General features: G+C 39.6%; 1 protein-coding gene across 1 annotated transcript; it reads left to right on the top strand.

Annotated features, from left to right (window-relative positions):
* The first annotated feature begins 18 nt into the window (after window positions 1–18).
* POP1 (POP1 ribonuclease P/MRP subunit) lies at window positions 19–23,245 on the top strand. Its single transcript, XM_075743636.1, has 15 exons — window positions 19–353; window positions 2,937–3,119; window positions 3,973–4,148; window positions 6,542–6,790; window positions 7,328–7,415; window positions 7,725–7,900; window positions 8,533–8,783; window positions 8,913–9,006; window positions 9,844–9,955; window positions 10,925–11,044; window positions 17,224–17,339; window positions 18,350–18,541; window positions 19,393–19,547; window positions 20,334–20,675; window positions 21,497–23,245. Exons 1-15 carry the CDS (start codon window positions 233–235, stop codon window positions 22,158–22,160), a joined length of 3,039 nt encoding a protein of 1,012 aa, XP_075599751.1. The 5' UTR covers window positions 19–232; the 3' UTR covers window positions 22,161–23,245.
* Window positions 23,246–25,056: the final 1,811 nt, after the last annotated feature.

The following is a 25,056-nucleotide window of genomic DNA, read 5'->3' as shown; positions in this document are numbered from 1 at the left end:
GCCGCGCACATGCGCGGTGCTTAGGGTCGGGCGGCCGCGTGTAGCGGGCGGAGGTCGCGCCGTGGGAGCGTGTGGGGCCGTTCGCCGCTGCATCGCCCGCCGACCCCTCCCCGCCTTCCCCTTCCCTGCCGCCACGGAGAGGCTGAGGAGCCCCCGCTGTGTGCCTAAGGCCCGCCTGAGGGGCGGGTTGGTGTGACCCCCTTCTCCGCACGCTCCCCGGGTCCTGCCGGAGATGTCCGGGGCGAGGGAGAAGAAGCGGGCCAAGAAGATGAGGAACCAGCCGCCCAGCGTCACTCTTTCCGCCGAGCCGGGGCCCTTCCCCGGCGGCGGGAGCAGAGCCTGCCCGCCCCCAGGTACGGCTGGGGAACCCCCTACCCAGGGCCGGGGCGGGTGACCGCGAAGGGGGTGTGTGTCCCCCTCAGGACCGGGTGTCCCCCTCTCTTCAGACCCGGCGGCCGGCGAGGTGTGCGCGGTGTGGGAACACCCCTGGGCTTCGTCCTCTGCCGTTGACTCCTTCAGCCATGGTTCTTCTTATTACACCTTTTTCTGCGTCATCCCTTCGATTGTACATCAAATCCCCGTCCACCCGCTGTGGTTACTGGTCTTAAAATGGATTTGAGTGTTATACCCCCGGCAGGGACCTCCCTTCTCTCTCTGTCAGACCCGGGTCCCGCAGGAGGAGCTGGTTTACCTGCTGGCCCTGTGATAAATGCACTGGTTTTCTGTCGGATCAGCATGCCCAGCCAGTTTGCCTTTTGGCGCTTGTAGCCCATGTGTCTATGGAAGAGCATTGGCAGGAGGCCGCAAGGCGTTTCCCTAAAATGCCAGTTGTGCCAGGTCATTGCTGGAGCGTTTTGTACACAGGTAACCTTTGCAGCTGGAGACTGAAGGATCCTGTCAAGCTGTATGCCAGATGCTTTTTTCATCTGTGTTTTCATCTGCATCCTGTATGGACTTCAAATTGGACTTTGATTTCTAACACGCCCATGTTTTTATTTTGTTACTTGCATTGTTTTTTGAAAAAAAAAAAAAAAAACAACCAAAAACCCTACACATAAGAGCAGGGCCTGTTACTATGAGGCCTTCAGAAGCTGACAAATTAATCTTTGGAGTTGAACAAAAAAAATGATTAAATGTCACTGCGTACGTAGGTGACTGTAGAGTTCCTAAGCAGACAATGACATAGCAAATTATGGTCAGCCCTGACTGAAGATTTTGGAATATCATTGCAGGAGTAGTGCCAGATTAAACACGTTTTTCATACTTTATTTGTAGCAGGGAACTTCTAAGATTATGTGGTTATGTTTTTCTGTCCTGTTGAATAGCATGTATTTTAATCCATATAACAGTCTTCTGTAGTGTTAGTATATTGGTTTTATAGGGCTGTTGTGTAGAAACAGGAAAGAAAAAGTCTAAATAGGAGTTATAAAACTATGGATCTACATAGTACCTGAAGTAATTTTTCTTTAGGTATTAAGTCAGTCACTGTATTTTGAAATACTCTTCCATCCTCTGATTAAAATACTTCCTCCATTCTTGGACTAACTTGATAGTGAAAGGATATTTTTGTGATACAAGTTAGTTGCTGTCCTGCTACCCTCCCACAATTGACTTGGGCTGTAGGTCTGCGCAGATTTGCTGACTGAGGCACCATCCATCTCTCTCTCCAGCTATTACCTTCTCACCTTCACCTCACTGTCTGGATAGTGCTGCTCTCAGTCACATGGAGAACCCAGATCAGGGAGTTACTTCACATAAAAAGTAACTTTTGTTTCCACCCCAAATTATTTTTTTCATCTGAATTACTGCAGTTCTACATGATGTGTGGTTGCATGGGGGCTGCGACAGCATTACTGCTGAACATAAAACTTCAGCTTTGTGCTTATTCGAAATGGAAAAAGGAGGTTCCTTGACATTTTAAGCTCACATAAATTGAGGCTACTGGAGGTGAATCTGCTCCTGGCTGTTCCTCATGCCAGTGATAGCATTTTTGGGACAATGTGATAGGCTTGTTTAAGAAGCTGATCAACCTGAAAACTGATTTTTGTAATCTCTTATGCCGTTTCTCCTGATGCACAGGTTGATTTTTCACTAGAGGAGCTCTCTGAACTGTATGGCCCCGTGTTTCTTCAAGCACTCATCCTGACACAGTGGGTGGGGTGGTGGGAATGGCTGTCTTGGCCCTTTTTAGTCCAGTTGTCCAGCATGAGCTGCCTGAGAACCATATCTCAAGTTGAACTAGAAATCCTAACCAAGACTTAACTGCACGGCTTGAATAGAAACCAGTCTTTAAGTATACACTTCAAGGCCCTCTTAAACTTGAAGTAGTGTTAGGTGCTTATGACTCTTGAAAGGTATTTCTGTATCTTAGGAAGCTTAGTGAAGGCTGTAGTTATTTAATTTCAATATTGGTTTAAATGCCTGTACTAGGAAATCAACTTACTGCACCAACATACACATATCATGCTTACCTTATTTATTACTGTAACAGAAATACACGTGAGACAAGAATGCATTTGCTTATGGGAAAAAAAATCAAGGGGCAAGAGGGAAAAATATTAACTCTGCTGGTTTGGTACTAAAACCTTGACTAGACAATAGTAAAAATGATGTTGCATAGACCAATTTTTAGTCAGGTCTTTCCTGTTGGGTCCGATAGAGTATTGGAGGCAAAGTCTGGATTGGGTATCATTTTCAGAATGTGCACAAGTTACTTGATCTACTGTAGGCTTGCTGCAGGACAGTGTGAAATTTTTATTTCTTCCTGTAAAAAAGAACTTAATTCTTCTGATAGCTGATGGCTTTTTCAGGTACTTATATTAAATATAATGGGAGGAATGTGCAGTGCAATCTTATGAGCAAACACAGTGTATAGTTACCAGTTACTCAGACTGCTTCTCGTTTCTGTTACCTCTTTTCATTTCTAAACCCTCCAGGAGATGTTCGTTCTGAACAGCAGTATCAGCAGCAGAAATTTTCAAATCAGTCATCTGGGCCTTCTTGCAGGAAAGACCAGTATTTTCCAAAAGGGCAAAACAGAGGAGAGAGAGGCAGAGGAAGAGGAGGATGGCAAGGAGGACGCCAGAGTGTTTCTGAGGAAATGCCAAAATACATAACAGGTTTGTGTATAAGGAGAAGGTCATAATCTATATGTCCAGGGCAACTTGCTGGTGATTAAGCTTGCTGTCTGTTTCTGTGCAAGAGCAAAAATTAGAACTGATGCTATGTTCTTCTGTTTTTCCTAATTTTCTCCGTAATACAGAAGTAGTTGTGTATTGGAATGCGTGACCAGCTGTTACTCAGTGAGTCCTTTCAGACTTTTGAGTTGAAAAGTTGTACTTACTTGTAGTGAGGGATATGCATTTTGATTTCTGTTTTCTAGCAAAATAAGTGCTGACAGTCATCTGCTTTTAATGTAGCCAGTGAAACTGTTTTTGCCCGTGATGTGAGTTAAAGACAACTTTTCATCTAACAGTACATTTATTAAGGAGAGCAGATTAGCTTTTCAAAATGTGGTGGTGCTCTGATGGTAGATACACTTCCATAAGCATAAAACAAGGCCAACCTCTGGATTTTTTATTTGATCATTTTAAAACAGTCTGTAATATGATTACTGCTTCATTTTCTTTTTATGTGCTGAAGTTTTCTTCATCTCTTTGAATGCCATCTGAAAAAATTGCTACTCTAATTTAATAAAGAAGTAGTTAATGCAAATAGGACTTGTTGGTTATACCACCGCAACTTTTAGATTAATTCATGGATAAGTATTTGCTTAACCATATCTGTAAGCTTCAGAATATCTAAGGAATTGAAATTTCTTCAGTAATAGTGTACAGTATTTACTTTTATCTCAAGAAGTCATTAGACTGGTATACTAGGAATACTCTACTGGAATTCAGTAATTTATGTACAGTGTCCCCTCCTTTGATTTTTGCTGTTTGTCATGCTCTGATGCAGTTCTTTTCATTCCAGTGTCTACCTTTGCTCAAGCTCGTGCTGCTGAGATCAAGGCCATGTTGAAAGCAGTTGCACAGAAGTCTTCAAACTCTCTAGTTTTCCAGACTCTACCTAGGCACATGCGAAGGCGAGCTATGAGTCACAATATTAAACGCCTACCTAGGCGACTCCAAGAGATTGCCAGGAAAGAGGTATAAGTGCGTTTTATAGTATTTGGTAGACTATATGGTTGGCGTAGCTAATGCACAGTGTTCAGCTGTACATTTACTAATGTTCAGACATCTGCAAAACTTCCCTGTGTATGCAGGTTCTCAAACTTTGACTGATGTTTTGGTTCAAAATGCAGGAACACCTCAGTTTGAGATGGTAGCTCAAGTCGATCTCACTAACCACTTGGCTTTGTGATTATTGAACGTCTTGAAAAGTTATTAATGATGGTAAAAGGGTCCACTGCTGGAGGGGTTGTTTAGGCAGTGTGTTGGTCCCAGGTGATCCAGGAGTCCTTGATAACACCTGTCTGCCTTACACCCCACCACAGCTGCTGGGTGTGACCCTGCCAACCTTAAGCCAGCTTAGCCCGTTCGTGACTGGCACAATGGTTCATGTGGTATAGCTCACACAGGGAGTTGGCAGGCTGCATGCAGCTTGAGACTTGCTAATGGACTATTTCTGGTTGCTTATGAAACTCTCTCATTTGTCGCAGTAGCTCAATGTTTAGTCAGAATGCTCCTGTGGAGTTACTTGCTCCTTACCCACTGTGGTCTTCCTGTGTGTTTTTTAAAACACAAAAAAATTAAAAAATTGGTTCAGTAGGATTTTATTGTGAAATGATCTGGCTGATGTTTGGCATTGATCACTTCATTGTCTCTAGATATTTCTTAAAGTGATTCAGTGAGTTTGCTTGGTAAGTTTTCTATGTGTTAAGGTTGCCTGATTAATGTATTTCTTGCATTCTTTTTTAATTTCTTTGAGACCTTACCGCCTCCACTCTGAGTTCCTGCAGATAATTGTTCATGATTCAGAAATTGCTTCGGGTACTTCCACACATGTTCCTTAAGATGTGTTTTATTGGATCTTCATAACCTGTATCTCTTCTTCTGCTCCTCTGGTTGGCATTCTTTTTGCTTTGTTAGTCATGACAATTTGGCCTGTTTTCTATGAACTGAAGGAAGAAGGCATGGGCTGTTTTGCGTAGTTAGTTATGTGCTCTATCTTTATTAAATAATCTAGATTAATGTTTATGCTTGGTTCTTTTGTGTCCTGCTTTTTTAACTCCTTTCACATGTTAGCCTTTCTAACTTCTCTGTACATGCTCGCACTTATTCTCCCATCCTTGTTTCTACACCTTGTGTGACTCTTGGATTTTTGAGATTATTTAATGGGCCCTGGTGCAGCTGCATTTCTTCTGCTAGGTTTTCTCTCCTCAGGTCTTTTGGTGTAGTTTGTGTGTTTGCACAGGCTGTTTTGTTTCATGTTCTCTTGCAGCGTATCCTATCTCCTCAGCTATTTCCTTTTGTAAAGGTTCTGCCTATTACTTTTCAGCGTTTGAAGTTTACTTCTTCAAAGTTAACTGTTCCAGTCCTGCTGCATTTTCTTCCTTTTTTCTTAGATCCTTATCATGCCCATTTTTATCCAAACATTTACCTGAACCATCTCTTATCTCTTCAAAAGCTTGAAGACATAACCTTTTTCATCTACAGCGCCACATCCTTTTTTCTGTAATTGTCTTTCTGAACCAATCAGTTGCATACTATTGATCCAGTGCCTTATGATGCCTGCTCTGTGGTGGAATGATGGATTTGATGGAAACATATTTTATTTTTTTGTGCATTTCTATTCTGATGTCATAGGTTGCCTCAGTGTTTTTTGTGCTCTTGGCATTGATCTTCTAGCACTCACATTCCTTTGCTATTCTTATAAACAGTGGTCTGTTGTCAACTATTCCTTGGTGAGCTCACAGAGGACATCCTAAATTTTTTGTGTGTGTCTTATAATCCCTGTTTCTTTCTACCACTTCTCATCACAAAAAGACAAATCAAGCATTGATTGAGAGAGTCAAGCCGTCCTCTCCACCCATGCATTCACCCATAATAATTCAGACCTTGACTGGGTATTTATCAAGAATTTTGTCAAGACATCACCACAGTCCTTGCTTGTTCGCTTCTACACATTGTCGAATCCTTAGGGTCCTACCTGGCAGTGTGAGAGTCCATACTGCTTCTGTATGAGCTCGAATCTCCAGGTGTTCCTAATGTCACATTCTTTTGTTCACTTGGGTATATTGATGTTGGGCAAAAACTTCACACAGGAAGGAGCAGATCTTACTGTTCACTGGTAAGTTTCTGAATGTGTGTAGATTTTGGTTTATCTATGGGTTCCAGTCAAACCTTGATGCACTTTTGTGCATGGGGCTTGTGTATAAAGTTTCAAAAATTAGTTAACCACAAGAATTATGGAGAAATAACATCAGAATAAAGTGTAACTTAATGCTAGTGCTTCCTGTGTCCTTATATATGTCAGCCTTTTTCTTTACAGAAGTTTGTCCTTTTGAGATTTACTTCAATATCCTCTCTTTTAAAAACAGGCAGAGAAAGCTGTACATCAGAAAAAAGAACAGTCAAAGACTAAATGCCGCAAAGCTAGAAGGCGCCACATAAATTTGGTAGCAGAGTTTAATCGCAGGCAAAGAAAGAATATTTGGCTGGAAACGCATATTTGGCATGCAAAGAGATTTCATATGGTAAAGAAATGGGGATACTGTTTAGGAGATAGCCCTACGGAGAAGAGCTACAGGGCTTGTTACCGAGCCATGACAAAACTCTGCCTTCTTCAGGTACCTCATTTACATCTTTTTTTATTTGTTTTCTTTGTTATTTTGCCAAGGTGAAGTAATCAACTGTTCAGTTATAATGAATATTTCTGTCTTTTTGAAGTACTGTTGTGTCAGCTGTTAATAACTACTAAGTATGAAATGAGTAATTTCATAATTGTGATGAAGGGTGGCAAGTATCAGAGAGAACATGAGGAACCTTTAGAAGAGTCTTATGGTAATTATGACTGAAATACTGCATCTTCAGTCTTCTGAAGAGCTAAGAGATTCAGTGAGCCCCTGCATCATCTTCCTGAGCAGGATGCTATTGTTCAATGTTCTTTTTGGTCTGTTGGTTTGAGAGACAGGTTGGTCCTCAAGTGAGAAATGCCTGACAGCTCTCCTACATCTAACAATTTTAAGTTAAAAAGGAAAACTCATTTCTCTTTAACACAAATTCTAGTGAATGAAAAATTACTATGGTGTAAATTGTGAAGGTCCTTCCTTGCCAGGCTCACTTTCAAGATTTGTTCTCACTTTACCACTATCCTGTTGTTTCAGGACTTATCGTATTATTGTTGCCTGGAGTTGACTGGTAAAGAGAATGAGCTTCTGAAGCAACTTGCTCGAATATGTAGCATTGACACAGGTAAATTTTATGTAGTGCAAAGTAGGGTTAAAATTATGAACAGACTAAAGGATGAGCCATCCTTTTCCTTTTTTAATATCCTACCAATCTCAGTAGTAGTAATAGAATTGATACTGAGTTGTCATTTTGGTTGAAAAATATAATTAAAACGTCTCATACTAGACATTCTTATTTTCAGTTGCTTATTAATAAACTAATAGTGGTACATGTTCTTTTTTTTGATACTGTCCCAGCAGCCAGACTGAATTTCAATTTTTTTCTTTTTTAAATGAGATTGTTTTGTTTTTCAGTAAGTATCTTCTTCTTTAGGATTAACATTTGAAGAGGCTTGTTGTCTGTCTGGAAGATTTGAGGGTTCCCTGAATCTTTACCAAGCAGATTGCTATCCTGAGAATATGCTTGGTCCTGTTACGTTTATTTGGAAACCCAGGGATGGGTCTGAAAACAGACAGTTGTGGATCTGGATGCATCCAGCTCTCAAACAGGTATTTTTTTCTCTACAGTTGAACTCTGATTTCTTTATGCATTGTACACTTTTAATGCTGAAGATACCTTCTGAAAGGTGTAGAAAATCTGGATATAATACATGGCTTTAGGAATTAAAAGTTGGAAGACTTTCCACTCTAGCAATATTTATGTTCTGTGGCTTGTTTTTATAAAGCTTGTACAGAAGGTGCATGCCTCTGAGTGGGGTTTTTTAGTGTTTGAGCTTGTTAAAAGTTTTATAGTGTCACTTGTTTCAGGACATATTTGCAGTATGATGTTGCTTGCTTCACATCCTTCCCACTGGCACCCCCAACAGGCTGTTTGGTCTCATCACAGATAATCATAATCTGATACATAGCTATGAACTCCCCCCCCACCCCCCAAAAAAAAAAAAGTAAAATCTTGTGCACCAGCAATTTGTCTTACGTTAATTTGAGTGAGAATAACTTCTTAGCAACATTCAGCATTACTTTCAGCTCTTGATAGTAAGCCCTGGACTTCAGCAGAATGAAGTCGATTGCCTTAAATCCATATAGGAAAATAAAATAGTAGAGTGTAATTCTTAAAACTGTACTTAAGCTTTGCAATGCACTGCTTGTCATCCTAATCCAAACTTTTCATTTTTCTTAAGGACATACTGAGAGAGTTAAAAGCAATTTTTCAGTGTTCAGAGCCTGAAGAAATCTATATTCCTGAGCCTGTTGCAACATCAATTCAAGAGAAAAAACAAATGGATGTTTTTCTGAGCCTTGGCAAGAAAAGAAAGAAGGAGGATAAGGAAGGACAAGAAGCTGTGCCAGTGAAAAAAATAATTGGTGATGGCACTAGAGATCCATTGCAGTCCTACTCTTGGATCTCGCAGACTACTGGCATTGTGATCAGGTTTGTTCATAGTAGAGTCAGAAGCTGTGACCCTTAACTGGTTAATACAGCTGAATTCTGGCTTAACAGTGCAGGGGAAAAAAAGTGTGTTGTGGGGTTGTACATTCACCCGAAATTTTCCTGTTGCAGTGATAGAACTATGGAGATTCTCAGATATCGGCTGATTGGCCCACTATCACACTCTGTCCTTACAGAGACCTTGAAAGCTGCTTCTCTCCAAACAGTAAGGAAATTTGCAGTTTGGATATTGCTGTAATTTTTATAAGATTTCTAGAATGTGCAAGCTTGGTTTTGCTAGAAAGAATTGTAAACTGTCTAGCCTTACTTATTATAAAGGCTAACCTATGTATTTCTACTCTGTTAGCTTCTCTGTATTGAGAACTTGACTAATGTTGATCTCAGGAAGACCTCCTATCTGGATTTTAAGTGGGGGTAGGAAGAAAACAGAAGCAATGGTGCTGTTGAGCAGGCTGTGTAGTTTCTGCTGTAGTGATGTGTTGTGCTGAGAGGTCTAGAATAATTAATATTCTCTTTGACAAACCGTAGATCATGTTTCTTGAGCAATGAGCTTGAGCACCTACAGTTAAAGGGTAAGACATGTAAGGTATAAAAAAACCGTTGTGTTTTCAATCAAATATGCTATTTCTCCAGGATTTAGTATTTTGTCCGCCTCTTGGCACATAGTGTCACTGTGGTTTTAATGTTTTGGGGATTTTTTTGTCTCTTGCAGCAAACATGACAAGGCCATGAAATCTCTGGGGTTTTTTTAATTATTTTTAATTATTTTTTTAAATTATTTTAAGAAATAATTAACAGCAGACTTAGGAAGCATTGTGGATCGCTTGCTTTATTTTTGGAACACAGGTTAAACTGAACAGCTTATTGGGGATTACTGTAAGGTGGAGTATAGGAATAGACTGCATCAGGAAGAAGTTCTTTTGGTTTGAAACTTGAAGGGGAAGAAAGCAACCATAATGATTAAGGTGAACTGCGAGTGAATTCATACTGATAGAAAATACTGAATGACCATTTGAGTTTAATTAGATCTGTTGTTTTCCAGGAGATGGCAGATTCAGAGACAGAACTGAATAACTGGTGGGTAGAAAACTGCAAAGACTCTGAAAAAATATCTCTTCATCAACGTCAAAGTGCTATCTTTGAGCTATTAGAAGGTATTTGGGCATGTGGGTGCTATGGGAGCAAGGGGAAACTCTTAAACTCTAGTCGTCAAAGCTGGCATGCTAATAAGTTGACTTCAATTGGGAAATGCTTGTTTTTTGCTTGATCAAGAGAGTGATACCATTGAGCATGTTCTTAGGTAATTACTGTGGCGTGTCAAGGATTTGAGAAATGTTACATTAACTTTTTTTAAGGGAATTTTAATCCTCTGTATAGTCCAAACTCTTAACAGATGAACTGAATCTTGTTTCTTAATGAACTTAGAACTTGAGATTGCTGATGGATATACAGTCTGATATATACTCTCACACTCTCCCCCCCCCCCATACACACCAAATTAAGACAAAAGTTGTAAAATACCTCCACAGATAAAATAGTAAGCTCCTACCTAAAGTGAAAGTATCATACCTTCCTTTATATATTTTTGTTTCTAATGAACAGTTGTATATTTGGCTGAGTTGTAAAGTTTCATAGAGTTAAAAATACTTCCTCACTTTCTAGCACTGAAGCAGATAAGGAACTGGCTTTGGTAGATCTCACACTATACTCGAGCTATCCAGTGTGAGACAGTTAAGCAGAGATGAGGTAAAACTTTTAAAAAAATTTAAACATTTCCTTTCTCTGGAAGACAATTATAAGACTAAGGTTGTCAGTTCTTTGAGATGTGCAAATGTAAAGGATGAATTGAGTCTGTCAGTTGTGAGAGTGACCTCGCTTCTATGCTAAGCATAAATGTAATTGCAAACTAAGTCTTATGCTGCTATTGTTGTGTTTTGTTGTTGAACATTTAACAAGCATTGGTGAGTTTTCGAAACATGTTAAATTGAGTACTCTGGATTGCTTCTCTGGCTTACAGTGGTGTCACATCCCTGCAGGCAAAAAATGCACAAACTAGTAGTGCAGAAAAAGATCGCAGCTTAATTCATAGTTTCATGGTAATGTTCATCTGTGTATTTTTAAAGGGATAAGTTCACCATCAGAAATGCCACCAGGTACAATACTGGGCCTCACTGTTGGAGATCCTCGTGTCAATTTGCCAAAAAAGAAGACAAAAGCCATACCAGACTTTGAAAAATATCAAGGTAAAATGCCTTGCTTATCTTATGCTTTGCCAGAGGCAAGATATTCAGTTTCTCTCTGCACTTTGTTTTCATTTACTGTCATCTTCTGCTGATTATCTCTTGCTGTTTTCCTCTAGCATTTGATTTCAGAATATTTCCTTCCCCTTTCCACAGCCCCTGGCAGAACAGAAACAGCTTGAAAGTTGCATAGATTTTAGAGCAGCAGTTGTGAGGGAGGGTCATGCACCAAAGCTGGTCTTGTGCTCAATGGAAGCCTCTGTCTGACCATACAGATGATCCAGGTTCGAATCCTGGCAAGGCCAACCAGGTGCTAAAAAGTATTTAGTATGTTTCTGTTTGGTGTTTAGTCTTCCTGATCCTGTTTATCTCCCCAAGAAGATATCTGCTGTTTCTGGTTTATAGTCCTACAATGATGAAAGTTGCAATGCCACTGGAAAAAAAAAAAAAATTACCTTTGCAAGATTAGCCTTTCAAATGGCCAAGATGCTGGTTATGTTAAAAAATGAAAGGTGCATACATGACTTCTAAAACTTCCGTTTCAATGCTGACTTATACAACATTTCAGTGCAAAATTCAAATTCAGTTGGATTTGAATGTCCTTGAAAAATGTCCATATGCAGTATACAGTGGGGTTTGTGTACAGTGCTGTGTAGGCATTTCCAATTAGGTTGACTGGACGCAGACTATCTCACTTAATAGCCAGCTTGCAAACAGTAGCGAATAGGACAAGTTGAAGGTTCCAGAGACTTGAAAATATTTATTTTTCTTGGTGGTGTGTTTGCAAGTTGCTAGAATAATCTAGCCTTACTTTTCACTTAAATCAGGATGTAAGGTTCACTTACATCCTCCTATTCTACTGTCTATCTGGAACAGCCTTTCTCCTGTTAATTAGTTCTGCTTAGCTAGCTTTTTCATCATTAACGTTCCTGTTGGAAGTGCTGCAGCATACATGACCTCTGCTTTGGTTCCTTCCTGCTGAGAAGTAAGGTGAGCTGTATAGCACTTGTTTACAGATACTGGTTTGAGCTGGTAAAGGAGTTAGTAACTACAAGAAGTAATTCAGCCCCCTTCATTCTGCTTGTCATGTCTGTGAAGATGTGTTCAAGAAGGCAAGATCAGCAGAAGGTATCTGGGCATTGGAAATGTCTCATAGTTTCTCTCCCACTGCCAAAGCTGTTTGTCGCTCAGGAAGGAGGGCCATGGTAAAGAGGTGATGAAGGAGGAACAAGAAAATACCGATGCCTTTTTTCCTTTGGCTGGTTAGAAATGGCCATCTTCAAGATCTTTCTACTTGGGGTTATCCTTCACTTGCAAAAAATCTATATCACAAACCTTCGGAAAATTTGGTGTTGCTTTCTGGTTCCTTTCTAAGTGTTTTTTCGTTTTGTTTTGTTTCATCATGAACTTAAAACAGCGTCTGCCCTCTCTGACTTTTATTCAGGAGAGGGAGAGGGTCCTTGATCAGCTAGCAAGGAAAGGTGAACTGCGTGGTACCTTCTAATTTAGGTTCTGCAGAAGGACTTGATATTATACAAGCATGTCGCTACTAAATAAGTCGAGTAAGCAGAAAGATGAAAGAAGACAGACAATACAGCTGTCTTGTAGTGGAAAATAAAAAGGACATCATGGTAAGGGAGTAGAAAAGGAGGGGCCAGCCCTCCTACAAGAAGCAGCTAAGGAGAGAATAAGGGGGACTAACGGTTCAGCAGGGAAGGTGGCTGCTGTTTTCCACATTTCCCTCCTGAGTGACTTCCTAATGCTCTGTTGGAAGATTTACAGGATCATTCGCAATCTCCTGCGTACCTATTACATGTGGAGTGGGGGAATTCTATGGCATGGTAGTTCATCTCTCCTGTCTGAGGAACTCAGGGCTGAGGTCTAACTGCCAGTCTCCTGTCCCCCTCATTGAGTGTTCCTAGGTGTTAGTTGGAAAGAGAAGGTATTGTTACTCTCCAAAGACTGTTGTCCCTAACCTAATTTTGTAGTTGGCTCTGTGACAGCTGCTACCTGTACTATATGTTTGCCTTAATGGGCCTCCTTGCTCAAGTAGCTAAAAGCAGAGAAGTTACGGGGTATTTTAAAATACTTCTAGAAAATTAATCCATGTTAGGTTATTAAGCTCAGATACTTTTATAATTTTCTAGTCGAGGAAGGCATTCAAGTACATTTAATTCTTGGTCGTTTTGGAAGAAAAAATAAAATTGCATATGTATTAATAAAAGGAAGCCTAGACACAGTTATTGTGCAGAATGCATTTTATGTCTAATCTGTTCTCTCTATGCAAGCATTATGCTTTCTTGCCGCTATTTACAGTTTCAGGACCCATTATAAGGTCTTCCTGAATTCTACCGGTTTAGTTTGTACTCTCCTTGGAGTGTGGGGTCTTGTTGCATATTTCACTGCCTCTATACACCAGTTAGCACTACGTACTGATTCTAGTGTTGTACTCTTCCCCAGGACCTGTTATTGGCTGCACTTGGAGTCAGATTACTGAAATAGCCAGCAAGAATTTTATCAAAAGCAACATATTCCCAAAGATTATTCTAGTTTGATTTAGCACTTTTGCCAGCATTTTTCCAATCAGTTCTGTCCCCTCATTTTACTGGTTCTTTTGCGAAGAGTGACCCAGGAATGGAGACTATCTTCCTCTTTAGTTTTCTGAGGGGCAATTTTTTTAACCAAAAAAGGAAGGAATTTAGTCATGGCACATAGTATATATCACTACAGCAATAGTATTACCAACATTTTCAGAGTAACACCCACCCAAAAAAAAGTTAGTCTTCTCTAAGATCTGTAATTCCATTTGGGTGGTATTAATTTACCTCTTCTGTAAGAAAAAAATCTTTTTATGAGTCTTAGAACTACATAAACTTCCTGAGCTTTGGTTTTGATGTACCCTTTCTCAGATGTGGTAATATAGTGACCTGATCTTTATTTAAGAAATGTTAGTAGTCATTCATTTGCCTTAATTACATGTCATGTTGATGGAGCAATAAAAAGGAACTCTTGCTATATTCCACACTTTTTTTTCCGCTTTTCGCTTCCTGCACATTCAAATACTATTAAGATTAGTATTGGTAAGATTGCAATGGCACTGCGTACGTTAGCAGATTCTGTACGTGATTCTGTAGCCTATTGTTCTTTGATGTTGTATAAAAGTTAACTGATTTTTTCTTAGGAAGTCTTTACTAATTTAAAGATGCATTTTTTGTCAAATGAGTGGATAGTTTAGGTAAGTAACAGCCATCATCTTTGCCAGTGGATTAGCGTACATGCAATCTGTGAAATGATACACATCTGTCCATATCCCTGTTATTGTTTTCAAAATGCTGAAGATATATATGCCTGTGTACTTTTTCCCCTGTGAGTGACACGCTAACCTATCAAAGGTAATTTCAGTCTTTCCCAGTTATTCTCACTCCTGAATGCATGTGCATGTGTGTAAGCTGTGTACGTGCTGATGGGATTTAATCACAGAACTGCCCTCGTTTCTTTAGGCTGGGGGATAGAAAGTTTGTGAATAAATCACTTTTCACTACCTTCTCAGCAGGTTTATGCCTTCTGGAAGTCAAGACTCCCAGTAAGCAGTCATTGCTTACATGACTGCAACTTAGTGCCGTTCTTTTCTCCATTTTAAAGTGTGCTTCTGACATTTTGATATGCTTTTACTGTCTTCTATGGGAGAATGCAAATTCCACAGCCTTAAAAACTGCTCAACATGGAGTATGGTGGAGCTTTTAAACAATCAGTGAGTAAGATGCATAGAAGGAGAATGCATCATGAAAGATAAGTGAGCTAAAGTTCCTTCTGCAGACACAGAGCCTGAGTCTGCTTGTAAACGCACCTCTTGCAGAGGTTTAGGTATCTGGCATCAGTTGTCGTGGCACGCACCCATCCGTACATGTGGCTCTGAAACTGCTCCCTATCAGTGCTTATATTTTTTGTTTTTCTGTTATTTCCTCACAGAGGGAAGGAAAAAATTTCAAATAGAAGAACTCTTACTTTTAGGCCTGTGATCTAAGACTGTTAAGATAATCAGCTACATAAATCTGAACAACAGCTTGAAATGGAAAAAACCTTCCTCTATCTGCCTGTATTGTCTAAGCACCAACCATTGACACCAGCAGAAGTAGATAACGTGCTGATTGTCACTGAGCTTTGCGTGCTTAGTAATACAACTCCCTATTTCCCATACTAGTTCTAACATCTTACTTCCACTGTGATCAGCAACTTATTCATTAGTAGGGTTATTTCCCCAGCAATCTTAAAATGTGGACTGAAGAAAACAGGAGAGAGGTAAGAAATAAAGAGAACTGGTGTGAGGATTTGGGATTGTGAATTGAATTAAACTATGCTTATTAGATTAAATTCCCCAAATTCAACAGGGATCAAGGAGAAAGAATGTACCAAGTTAGGTAAGGGTATTTTAGGGTAGTGAGGGGGATGTTGGATGGACTGTGGTCATGGAAAGAGACTGACCTAAAATGGCTTTCTAAAGTGGAAAAAAAAAATACTCATCCCTTTATAGAATATAGAATTGTAAACAACTCCAAGAATATGGGGATAGACTGCCTAAGCTGCGGTAATAGAAAGAAGTGGTAAAAAAAACTTCATGGAAAGTTACAGTGAATAATTTGCAGTTGAAGGAACTAGAACATGTTTAAATAATTTAACATAAAGAGATTCTGGTGTTCATGAATGCATTCTGTACAGAAGATAGAAAAGTCACTTTCCTTACCTTCTGTTTGCTTGTAATTATGTGGCCTTCCCCCTTGGTTATCCGTAAGAGTCAAGAAGGAATTCCCCCCCCCACTACACACGGTTTTGTTGCTGTTGTCTTCTCCTTCCTTTGAGGCATTGGTATTTGCTGTATCTCCAGACTCTTAATAATGGGGACATCTTAAAGATTATAGATTTTAAATAATTATTGCAATTATGTTTGGCAGTAGCTATTGTATTGTTAGTACCACTGAATAATCCATATCTTCTGTGCTCAAAGTCTTTGTCAACGTTAACCAGAAAAATTAGCTGAATCTTCTTTTGAAAACTAAGTGATCTAAAAAACAAAACCCAACACCTTATGTTCCTTTAATGTACATGATCTTGTAGATGACAAAATGAGCAACAATCCCTCTAAAATTTAATCAGAGCTATTAATAGGCTCATTGTATTGTTTATTGGTAAGAAATATTTTACCTAAAATACGGATCAGCATGCATTACATACGGTACAGTGAAGGCTTTTAATCCATACATCACTAAAGGTAGGTATACATTTTCTCTGCTTTGGTTAGGTTGTGGAGCTGAAGAAGGGATAGGTTATTTAATACCTCAATAATCAGTTTTAAAGCTAGAAGTGTTATTTATCCTCAGTAACACACGCAACTGTTGGTCTGTGCAGACATAAGCAAAGGCTAGTCCCTTCCTTGCAGTGCAGAGCCTGAAAAGATGCAGAGTGGGAAGCTAGTGCTAAATAAGTAATTGCATGCTAGTCATACCCCTAAAAATATTTCCTGTATGTACATTTCTTAAAGGTCATCCTCGCTTCTCTTACAAGTTTACTTAGGTGGACTTATTTCAGGCTTTGTAATGTTGCTTTTTCTGATTTCCACCAAACTTGTTGAGCTTCACAGTCTGCCTGAAAGGCCAGATTCCAGAATGTTAAAGGCGGCATGCTAAAGATACAACTTACAGTGCCAAAGGTGGTAATCAGTCGTAATAATTTTGTATGAAATTACCACTATGATCTCTGGCTCTCTTCATTGCTTGGTTCAACCAAATACTGATAGCAAGAATATTTCCTTATAGCATTTCTGGGCTTAGAGGTCTCCTAGCACATTCAGTTTCCAAAGTCCTTGAACTCCCATTGTCCTTTCTCAGCCACTTCGAGATAGAAGAATCTGCAGTGGCAGGTGCAGAGTGGGTGGTAAATGAAATGCCTAGTTGTAAGAGAATGCCAGGCTAATGCTTCTAAACCTAACAGTTTATTTTGTATTTTGTATCTGGAAAAACATGTGATGGTAAGATATTGCAGAAGCAGTGATGCTTGTTAAGCTTTTAATAGTCTGTTTACTTAGTTGTCTGCTCATTGTGCTTATGATAGTGGAGTGGTTTTGAAAATTTGATACTTAAGCCACAGAAATTGTTTGAATTTTGTTTGAAGATTCTCTTCTTTTGTAGATAATGATAAAGTTAGGCAGCTGTACCTGGAGGGTGTACCTGTAGACTGTGCTCACAGCTTTATCTGGGACCAGGACATCTGTAAGAACGTCACTGAAAATAAAATCTCAGAGCAGGTAACTAAGAAGTTGGATTGCCATGGAGAAAATGGCTAATGGTCCATAGAGAGAGACTCTTGAAACTTGTATAAATCCAAGAGCAGTAGTTTTGTAACGTCATAATATCCAGCTGCTGAGTTGAAGAGTTTATTTTGTAGCCTTTGTGTAATGTTCTTGCATTTCCGTTGAAAATGGAGGAGCAACCCACAAAATTCATGGGTAAAATGGTGATTTAGTCACAAGAGGTGATAAACTTTCAGCACCTTTGTAATCCAAAAAAGAAAAAAATATTTGTATGGCAGAAACATCTCTAATTTTCATAAAGACAATATTTAGTTTTGTGCTCGTTCAAATTGGCTGCCATAGTGTAAAAAAGAAGAGTACTTACAAAATACTACCCTAGGGCATAACAGTTATCAGCATGATCTTTTTGTATATGGCGGTGTTCTTCATGCTGTCATGAAATGTAATGTTTACCTTATAAAACAGCTGATGCAGAATGGACATGTAAAGAGGCAGTCTGATGTTTTTTAATAAATATTCTTAATGCGGTACAGTGAAATATAACAACTGGTGATTGACAAAGCCTTGGTGCCAGCATGCTTTATGTGAAACTGTTTTGTGACCAAATGTTCTTTCCATCTCCCTGGATGTAGTTCAGATTTGCTCCGTGTATCGACAGACTGTCTGAAAGCACCTGTTCAGTCTAGTCTTGTGCACAAATTTATAAATACCAAGTTGCAATACTTGTTTTCCCTCCTTCCTCTGTGCTGTACACTTTTGCTCTAAGTTTCAGTATCTGTCCTCCATCAAGGTCTGTGGAAGTAAGAAGGGGAGGAAAAGGGTGCTTAATACTTTTTTCTAAAACCACTTTTTGTGCCTCGATGAAGGTCAGTTCAAATGTGTAGCATATTACTAGTATGTTTTTCCTAGTTATGAGCTCACCTCCTCTCTGTATCTTGGAAGGGTGTCTAGAAGAGGGAAAAATGGTCACTAACTTGTGGGAAATGTCTCCTCGTCCTCCTTAGGATTTAAACCATAGGAGAGCTCAATTACTGGTACCTGGATCACACCTTGATTTGGGTCCTTGTGAATCTAAGATTCCCATATTGTTGGTGCAGCAGCCAGGGAAAATGGCTGGAGAAGATCGACCAGGATGGGGGAGTGGCTGGGATATCTACCTCCCAAAGGGCTGGGGCATGGCTTTCTGGATTCCTTTTGTAAGTGACTCTCATTGCAAGTAAATATAACAAATTATATCATTTGGTTCAAAATAGTAGATTGTAGAGAGTGTATTTCACACTGTGTAACCAATTCACAATTACAGGATCAAAATCCCACTCTAAAAGAGGGTGTATGAACTAGTTGATGACAGAGGCTTGGTCTTAAAAATAAATAGTAGCTTTCCGTATCTTCTGTTGGGTGTAACTGTGCCCACGTGGCAGTCTAAAGCAGGAAATCAGAGTGGGGAGTAAGGAAAGAAAGCTGATGCTATAGCTCTTTGGTTTTTGTGTTTCTAAGGGCATATGTCTCTAAAGAGAAGTCATTTGGTGCCTACTGCTAATCCATTTCCAGCTTGGCTGTCGCCACCACTCTGTCAGCAAGTTTTGTTTGCCTCTGATTTGGAGGAGAGCTTAAAAACACAAAGTTTCAGTTCCTGCTTTGAACGTTTAGATGGCAGTTTTAATGTCTTTCTGCAGTTAAATTTATGCTTTTGAATGCGCAGGGGGATTAATTGCAGTGATACCTATTATACAGTTGAAATAAATTGGGCGATGACTTTGTCAAAGCAATATGACATTCTTGGCAACATACAAGATCAGAACCTGTGAAACTGTCTTCAGTTTTGTTGATAGTTTTTCAGAATTAAAGAACATGACTAACATTTTTGTTGAAATGGGCATCTAAAACTGTGAAAACCGTACTTAAGTTTGTTTATTTTGAAAGCTAAAGTGATAGACTTTCCCTTTTCTAAGGCAGTAGCTTCTGGAGCATTAATGTGTTGTTTTTTCAGTTAGGAACCTGGAATCAGTACAAACATTGCTTTTTTGGGTTTTGATTTTTATAACAGATATATCGAGGTGTACGAGTCGGTGGCTTGCAAGAGGCTTTAAAGCATTCTGAATATCAAAGAATACCTCACACTCCAAATGATTTCCCAGACTGCCAGGCAGGAATGCAGTTTGCCAAAGAACTGGAAACTAGTCTTCTTGAAAAATTCAAACGGTAATATTAACTTCAAAATCGATTGTAAGAATGAAAAAAATGAATATGCTTAAAATACTCCCTTAATTATCTGTTGTGTTCATTTAGACTTGGACTTTATTGAGACTTTTACACTAGTGTTTTAAATCCTAATACTATAAAAAAGAAAAGTATCCTAGATGTGTTTAACAGAAAAGCTGTGCTCAAAACTGCATATAAATTAACTAAAACCTTCTATTCCCAGAGATATGCTCAGTTGTAAGGCTGAAACAAGGCTGCATAACAATAAAATAAACAAAGCTATTTCAAGCTCCCTTAGCAGCAAATGAGGGAGGAGGTAGGAGAAGGCAAAGGCAGAATATCAAAGTATGTACTAAGTGTTAAAGAAGGAAGTGAACAAAGAGGTATATTTCAGTGTCCACTTCTTAAATACCAGATATTCTGAAGTTTGCCTTCATTTTCACTACAGTAAACACAGAACTCTTAACCATGAGTATGGGTAGCTGGAAGTGTCCTCTGCACCCACTGGTGTTGGCTCCCCTTTCAGCTAAGAGGCGGAAGTAGGAGAAGTTTGGAGGAAAAGGAGGTGGTGTCAGTCACAGTAAATGGAAATAACCAGCATGGTGGAAGGGATATGTTGGTCAGAAATACAGCAGTGTTGGCTAGAAGTATAGCTTTAAAATTCTTTCTCAATGAGATTACAAAGAGAATGCACAGGACAAAGTAGATGGTTAGCCTTTCGAAGTGCTAGGGACTGAATAATGGCCTGGGAAACATATATTCTTACCTACTTGATTTATCATTTAGACGTCCACCTGCAAAAAGGACAAACTATGTCAAGCTGGGCACTCTGTCGCCTTTTGTCTGTCCTTGGGGGCAGCTGACGAAGAACTGGGAAGGAAGAATGAAAGCTTCAGGAGAATTTGTACATCCTTCCCCTCACCCTGAGCACTGCACAACTGAAGGGCATAGCTTTTGTGACCCCAAAGCAGAAGTGGTCAAAGAAGCTTCCCCTGAGACTGGTGAGGTGGAGGAGACCATGGAAATGGCAAGCTCTGAAGGTGTCCTAAGGACAGGTGATGTTACAGGCACCCAGGACTTTGGTGAGAGAGATGAAACTATGACAAGAAGTGACTTTATTGTTCTCAGGTATGTCAAAATGATACATGCATGTGAGATGTTACTTCTTTATTGGGAATTACTGAATTGGAGAAAGGAAGAGCTCACCATTATTAAGATGAGAGGATTATTTGATCCAAATATAGTGAGGAGATTAAATGGTTTTGTGGTGGATCAGAATTTGCTCTTGAGTGGAAGTCCCTCTGCTTTTCCCTAGCAAACTTGGTGAATAGACAAAGTAAATTTCTTAAATTATCTTAAATTTAACACTCCCGAGTTTAAAGCGTTCTTGGAGTTGGCATATTCTGCCTGCTGCCAGGTGGATGGAGCTTTTAGAGGCTCATATTTGTGATTTTAAAACTGTTGCTGTGTAAATCAGCTTGCATTCTCTTTTCTCATACACCATCACTGGTGATTCTTGTGCTACTTAATAAGGTCTATAAAGAAAATAGAGAATCCCCTGCATTCCAATGCAACGCATGAGGGCAGCAACAGTGTTTGGAAAGTGCCTGAATGCAGCGCTTTCATTTTTGTGTAGTTATCAGGGGGAGAAAACATTGGCAGTTCTGGACTTCATTAATGTCACTGATGGTTTTACAGCATTTGTGATTTAACAAGTTTTGTGGATTTTACCAAGTAATGTGTCCTTCCGAAGAAATAGCCTCACACATGAATTCCACTCACCCATGTTCTTTTTGTGTTCAGAGCGATACAAATACCAGCTTGGAAGGGTACAGAAAGCCCCAGGGCTTTTTTTAATCATACTTTTGCAAATATGTGAGGCACTGGATTTCTGTTACACTATTTGTTAATAACTATCCTTGATGTTTATTTTTAAAAATTTTTAATAGAAGCGAGAAACTACTAATGCAGTTGTCAGCCTGGTGCTATCCCACTGCTGGAAAAGATCGCCGAATCCGCCTTATTTCTCGACTGGGACAGAAGGAAATGACTGAAGATGTCTTTTTGCCAATCTTGACGAGCTATCCAAGGGCTCTCGTATGGGTCAACTTGTCTCTCTTGAGAAAGGGAAACCCTGAATTACATACCATGATTTGCATTCCAACAGAAGACGACTTGCTGCATCTAAGCAAAGACAAACTCTTCTGTGGTCCTCAAGAACCCAAACATCATGATATATTCAAGCACAAGGTACAGAAACTAAAAGAGGAGAAAAAGACAAAGAAGAAAAACGGTAACACAAAGGCTCTAGAAAGTGACCCTCTGAGCGTTCCAGATAAAGAGACAACTGAGGAGCGTGAAGACCTCATTCTTGGCCTTTGGTCAGACGCTCTCCCAGATGTTACTTCCCACTGCTCCAGAACTCTCTTGGGATATGTCACTCGAGGGGATTTTTCATTGGCTGTGGGCTGTGGAGAAGCACTGGGTTTTGTTAGCTTGACAGGGTTAATTTATATGTTGCACAACCAACCGGCAGATAAAAAAGGGCTTGTTTTGTTAAGAACTCCAGCATCTTTACAGTACAGATTTGCAAGACTTAAAATTGAGGTTTAAGTATCATTGCAATGCAGTAGAATGCCAAAAATACCAAAGAATGTCTGTTTTGTCTTCTGTGGCCTTTCTGATATGTCTCAAATTTGAGGAGATTCTGAGCCCCAACAATGTCTTGAGGATGATGCAATAATTAAAAAGCTTTTTAGCATTATTCATGAAAATAACTAATGCATAAACAGACCTAGTATTACTTCTGATGCCTGCATTGCTAAGAGTTTCTAACAGTAATGCATCCATTATCATGATCTTCTTACCTCTAAAGAAGTATATTGTTAATTTTTCACCTCAGAGCAGTGGATGCTATTACAATACACAGAAAATCATTATTTTCCTTTTAGAAATCTTTTGGTCAGATGGATTGTAACTTTCCAGTGCACTTTCACATGTAACTGCATGCAATCTGGACAGGTGTATGTAGCAAGTGGCTTTTCATGATTTTTTTTTGTGTCTGAATGTATGTGGCTGCAGAGGAAGAGAGCTAAGTCGACAAATCTATTAAGAAAGCAGAAGGGCACTTTGGAAAAGCTGGGTGCTTAAATGAAATGCAAATAAAATACAGCCCGGCTATGTAATTTTGAATTATAGCAACTGGAGCTCTTTAAATTGGAAAGTGTATCAGTCTCTGTAGTCTGAGAGAGGAAACTCTATTTTTGAAAGGTAATAAGCCTTTCAGATGCAAATTGCTGTTGGTAGATCAGCATACATTCTCTGTTAATAATAGGGGATATTTTGGTTCCTTAAAACATGAGGTTATTTTTGTATGGAATGTGCTAGGATTGAAGGCTTCTTCATTTTGCTGTATGCTTTATGAATGTCGTTCAAATTCATAAAACTTGTATGCTGGAGGAGTGAGGGGAGAAAGGTGTTTGATTTGACTGGGACAGTGTGGGTTGGTTGGTTTTGGTGTTTTGTTGGGGTTTTTTTAATGATAGCCTTAAGCTTCTAGCCATTCTTGAGTTAAGCAGCTTGAACATGAGTTTACAATAATACACTGTAGTTTATTAGCAGCATGATACAAATATATACCAGTTGGTAAAATTACCCTGAAATGATCATGTACAAATAAAAATCTATTCTTGATTGAAGAGTCTACTGACTAAGCTTGATTCTTTAAGAAATTAAATATGGATCAGTGAATGATTTAGTCTTTCTAAGTATCAGTCTGCAAATTAATTCCCTCATTCACAGTTTTGTTTGAAAAATTCTTAGGCAAAGAGATTAATGTTGGGTTTAGTTGTTTGTTGGAGGAAGGATTTAGAGTACCTTACCTTCACAATTATTAACATTTAGGGCCATTGTTGAATTAAACGTGGCACACGCATGGGAAAGGGGGGAGAACATCTCTGATTGCAGGGGAAGTATGGGAAATGGAGCTGGATTTATTATTTTTTTTAAAGTCTTCAGAAGACCAATTTAAGAATCACATGCCAGTTGGAGTTACAGTGTCACGGAGGACAGAAAGATGCAGCCTGCAGCCCAGCTTGGACCACAGCTCCATGAGAAATCATGCCTAATGGCTCCAGCATCACTCACCTTCGATGCACCTGATAAAGCAATCATCATCCCAGAAAGGTCCTGAGAAGCATCTGCACGAAAGCCGGCAGATGGCCCCCGAGGAAAAAGCTTGGTGCTGCGCAGGGCTGGGATTCACACGCTCCTCGCCCTGTGACCGCGAGTGCTGCAGCCTTGTAGGTATGTGTGAATAAGGAGCCCCTTAAATGTTACAGCCTGGCTGCTCTGATCAAGTTCTCTCATGGTAATAATCCTGGATTTCATGAACCTTTTGAATTACGAGCCCGATTGAAATATTTCTAGGATCAGATTTTCCAGAGCTGTGCTTCATGGGAAGAAAGGAGGGGAGGTGATGTTTATATAGCTTTTTCTCCCCTTCACCTCCCTCATCTCCTTAGTAGATACCTATTTTCTTGCCTCACTAGACCTGGCTTGTATGTGAGAAAGAAAGAGGAGAAGCCCCCCACCCGAGCTATCATTTTTTTTTTTCTTTTCTGCTTGTAGATCTTTTGTTCACTGAATCTTTCCCAGGTTTTTATTTTTTTAAAAAACATCTGGAGTCTTTTTTTCTTTTTCTTCCTATCGGTAATTTCTGCCAGGTTTTCATTTTGACACTTCCTGTTGCTTTTCTTTGATTTCCATTCTCTATTTCTGATTTATGATCCTTCTCTCTGCTGAGCCAATGAACAGAAACTGGAATCCAAGTGCATCCTGTTCTGTATATCTTGTAATATTGTTACACAGTTGTTTTCCTTTAGGTCAATGATTTATGCCTTAAGACTTCACTCTCCTTGTAAAATGCACTGCAAGCCTGATAAGTTAAAAATGCTCAAAATTCTCAGCCAAAGTTTGTCAGAAGAATACTGTGACTTCATGTGGCTGCAAGGAAATTTTTATCTGTGGTTGGGATTTCCAGATTCTGAGCATCTCAGGGGTGACTTAGTCATAAAAACCGTGTCAACACCAGATAACCAAACTGTGGATAATTAAACCTATGTTATCTGTGCATCAGCTGGACAGTATGTCTGTGTTCATCACGTTGAACCAGGTGTAGCTTGCAGCACACATCTGTTCCTGGGCTGTATCCTACTGCAGTTACTACCCATTGGTTAACTACCCCCGAGCAGCTGGATCAGCTCCCGTGGCTCTGATACAGGAGCATATTTGGGAACCCAGGAAGCTCACTGTGTGTGAACGGAGGTCTCAAAAGCTCTTCAGCTCCCATGCTGTTTTCCAGATAACTTTCTCAAAATGGACGTCAATATGAACCCTTAGCTCTCATTCCTTGCTTGGCAAGAGCCTTTGGAATCTGCTGTGAAGCACAGAAGGCAATTCTGACATTATCTGTAGCACTGTGAAGAGCTCGAATGCTACCGCACTGCTC

The sequence above is a fragment of the Balearica regulorum genome, chromosome 2 (genome assembly GCF_011004875.1).
Source record: "Balearica regulorum gibbericeps isolate bBalReg1 chromosome 2, bBalReg1.pri, whole genome shotgun sequence".
Classification (NCBI taxonomy): domain Eukaryota; kingdom Metazoa; phylum Chordata; class Aves; order Gruiformes; family Gruidae; genus Balearica; species Balearica regulorum.
This window is presented reverse-complemented; position numbering and strand designations above follow the sequence as displayed.

What these genes read in the sequence shown, in the direction of transcription:
- POP1 (XM_075743636.1), top strand. Translation starts at nt 233, where the DNA reads ATGTCCGGGGCGAGGGAGAAGAAGCGGGCCAAGAAGATGAGGAACCAG. An exon ending in CAGAGCCTGCCCGCCCCCAG is followed by an intron (nt 354 to 2,936) that starts GTACGGCTGGGG and finishes TAAACCCTCCAG; the next exon opens with GAGATGTTCGTTCTGAACAG. An exon ending in AAGCTGCTTCTCTCCAAACA is followed by an intron (nt 9,007 to 9,843) that starts GTAAGGAAATTT and finishes GTTGTTTTCCAG; the next exon opens with GAGATGGCAGATTCAGAGAC.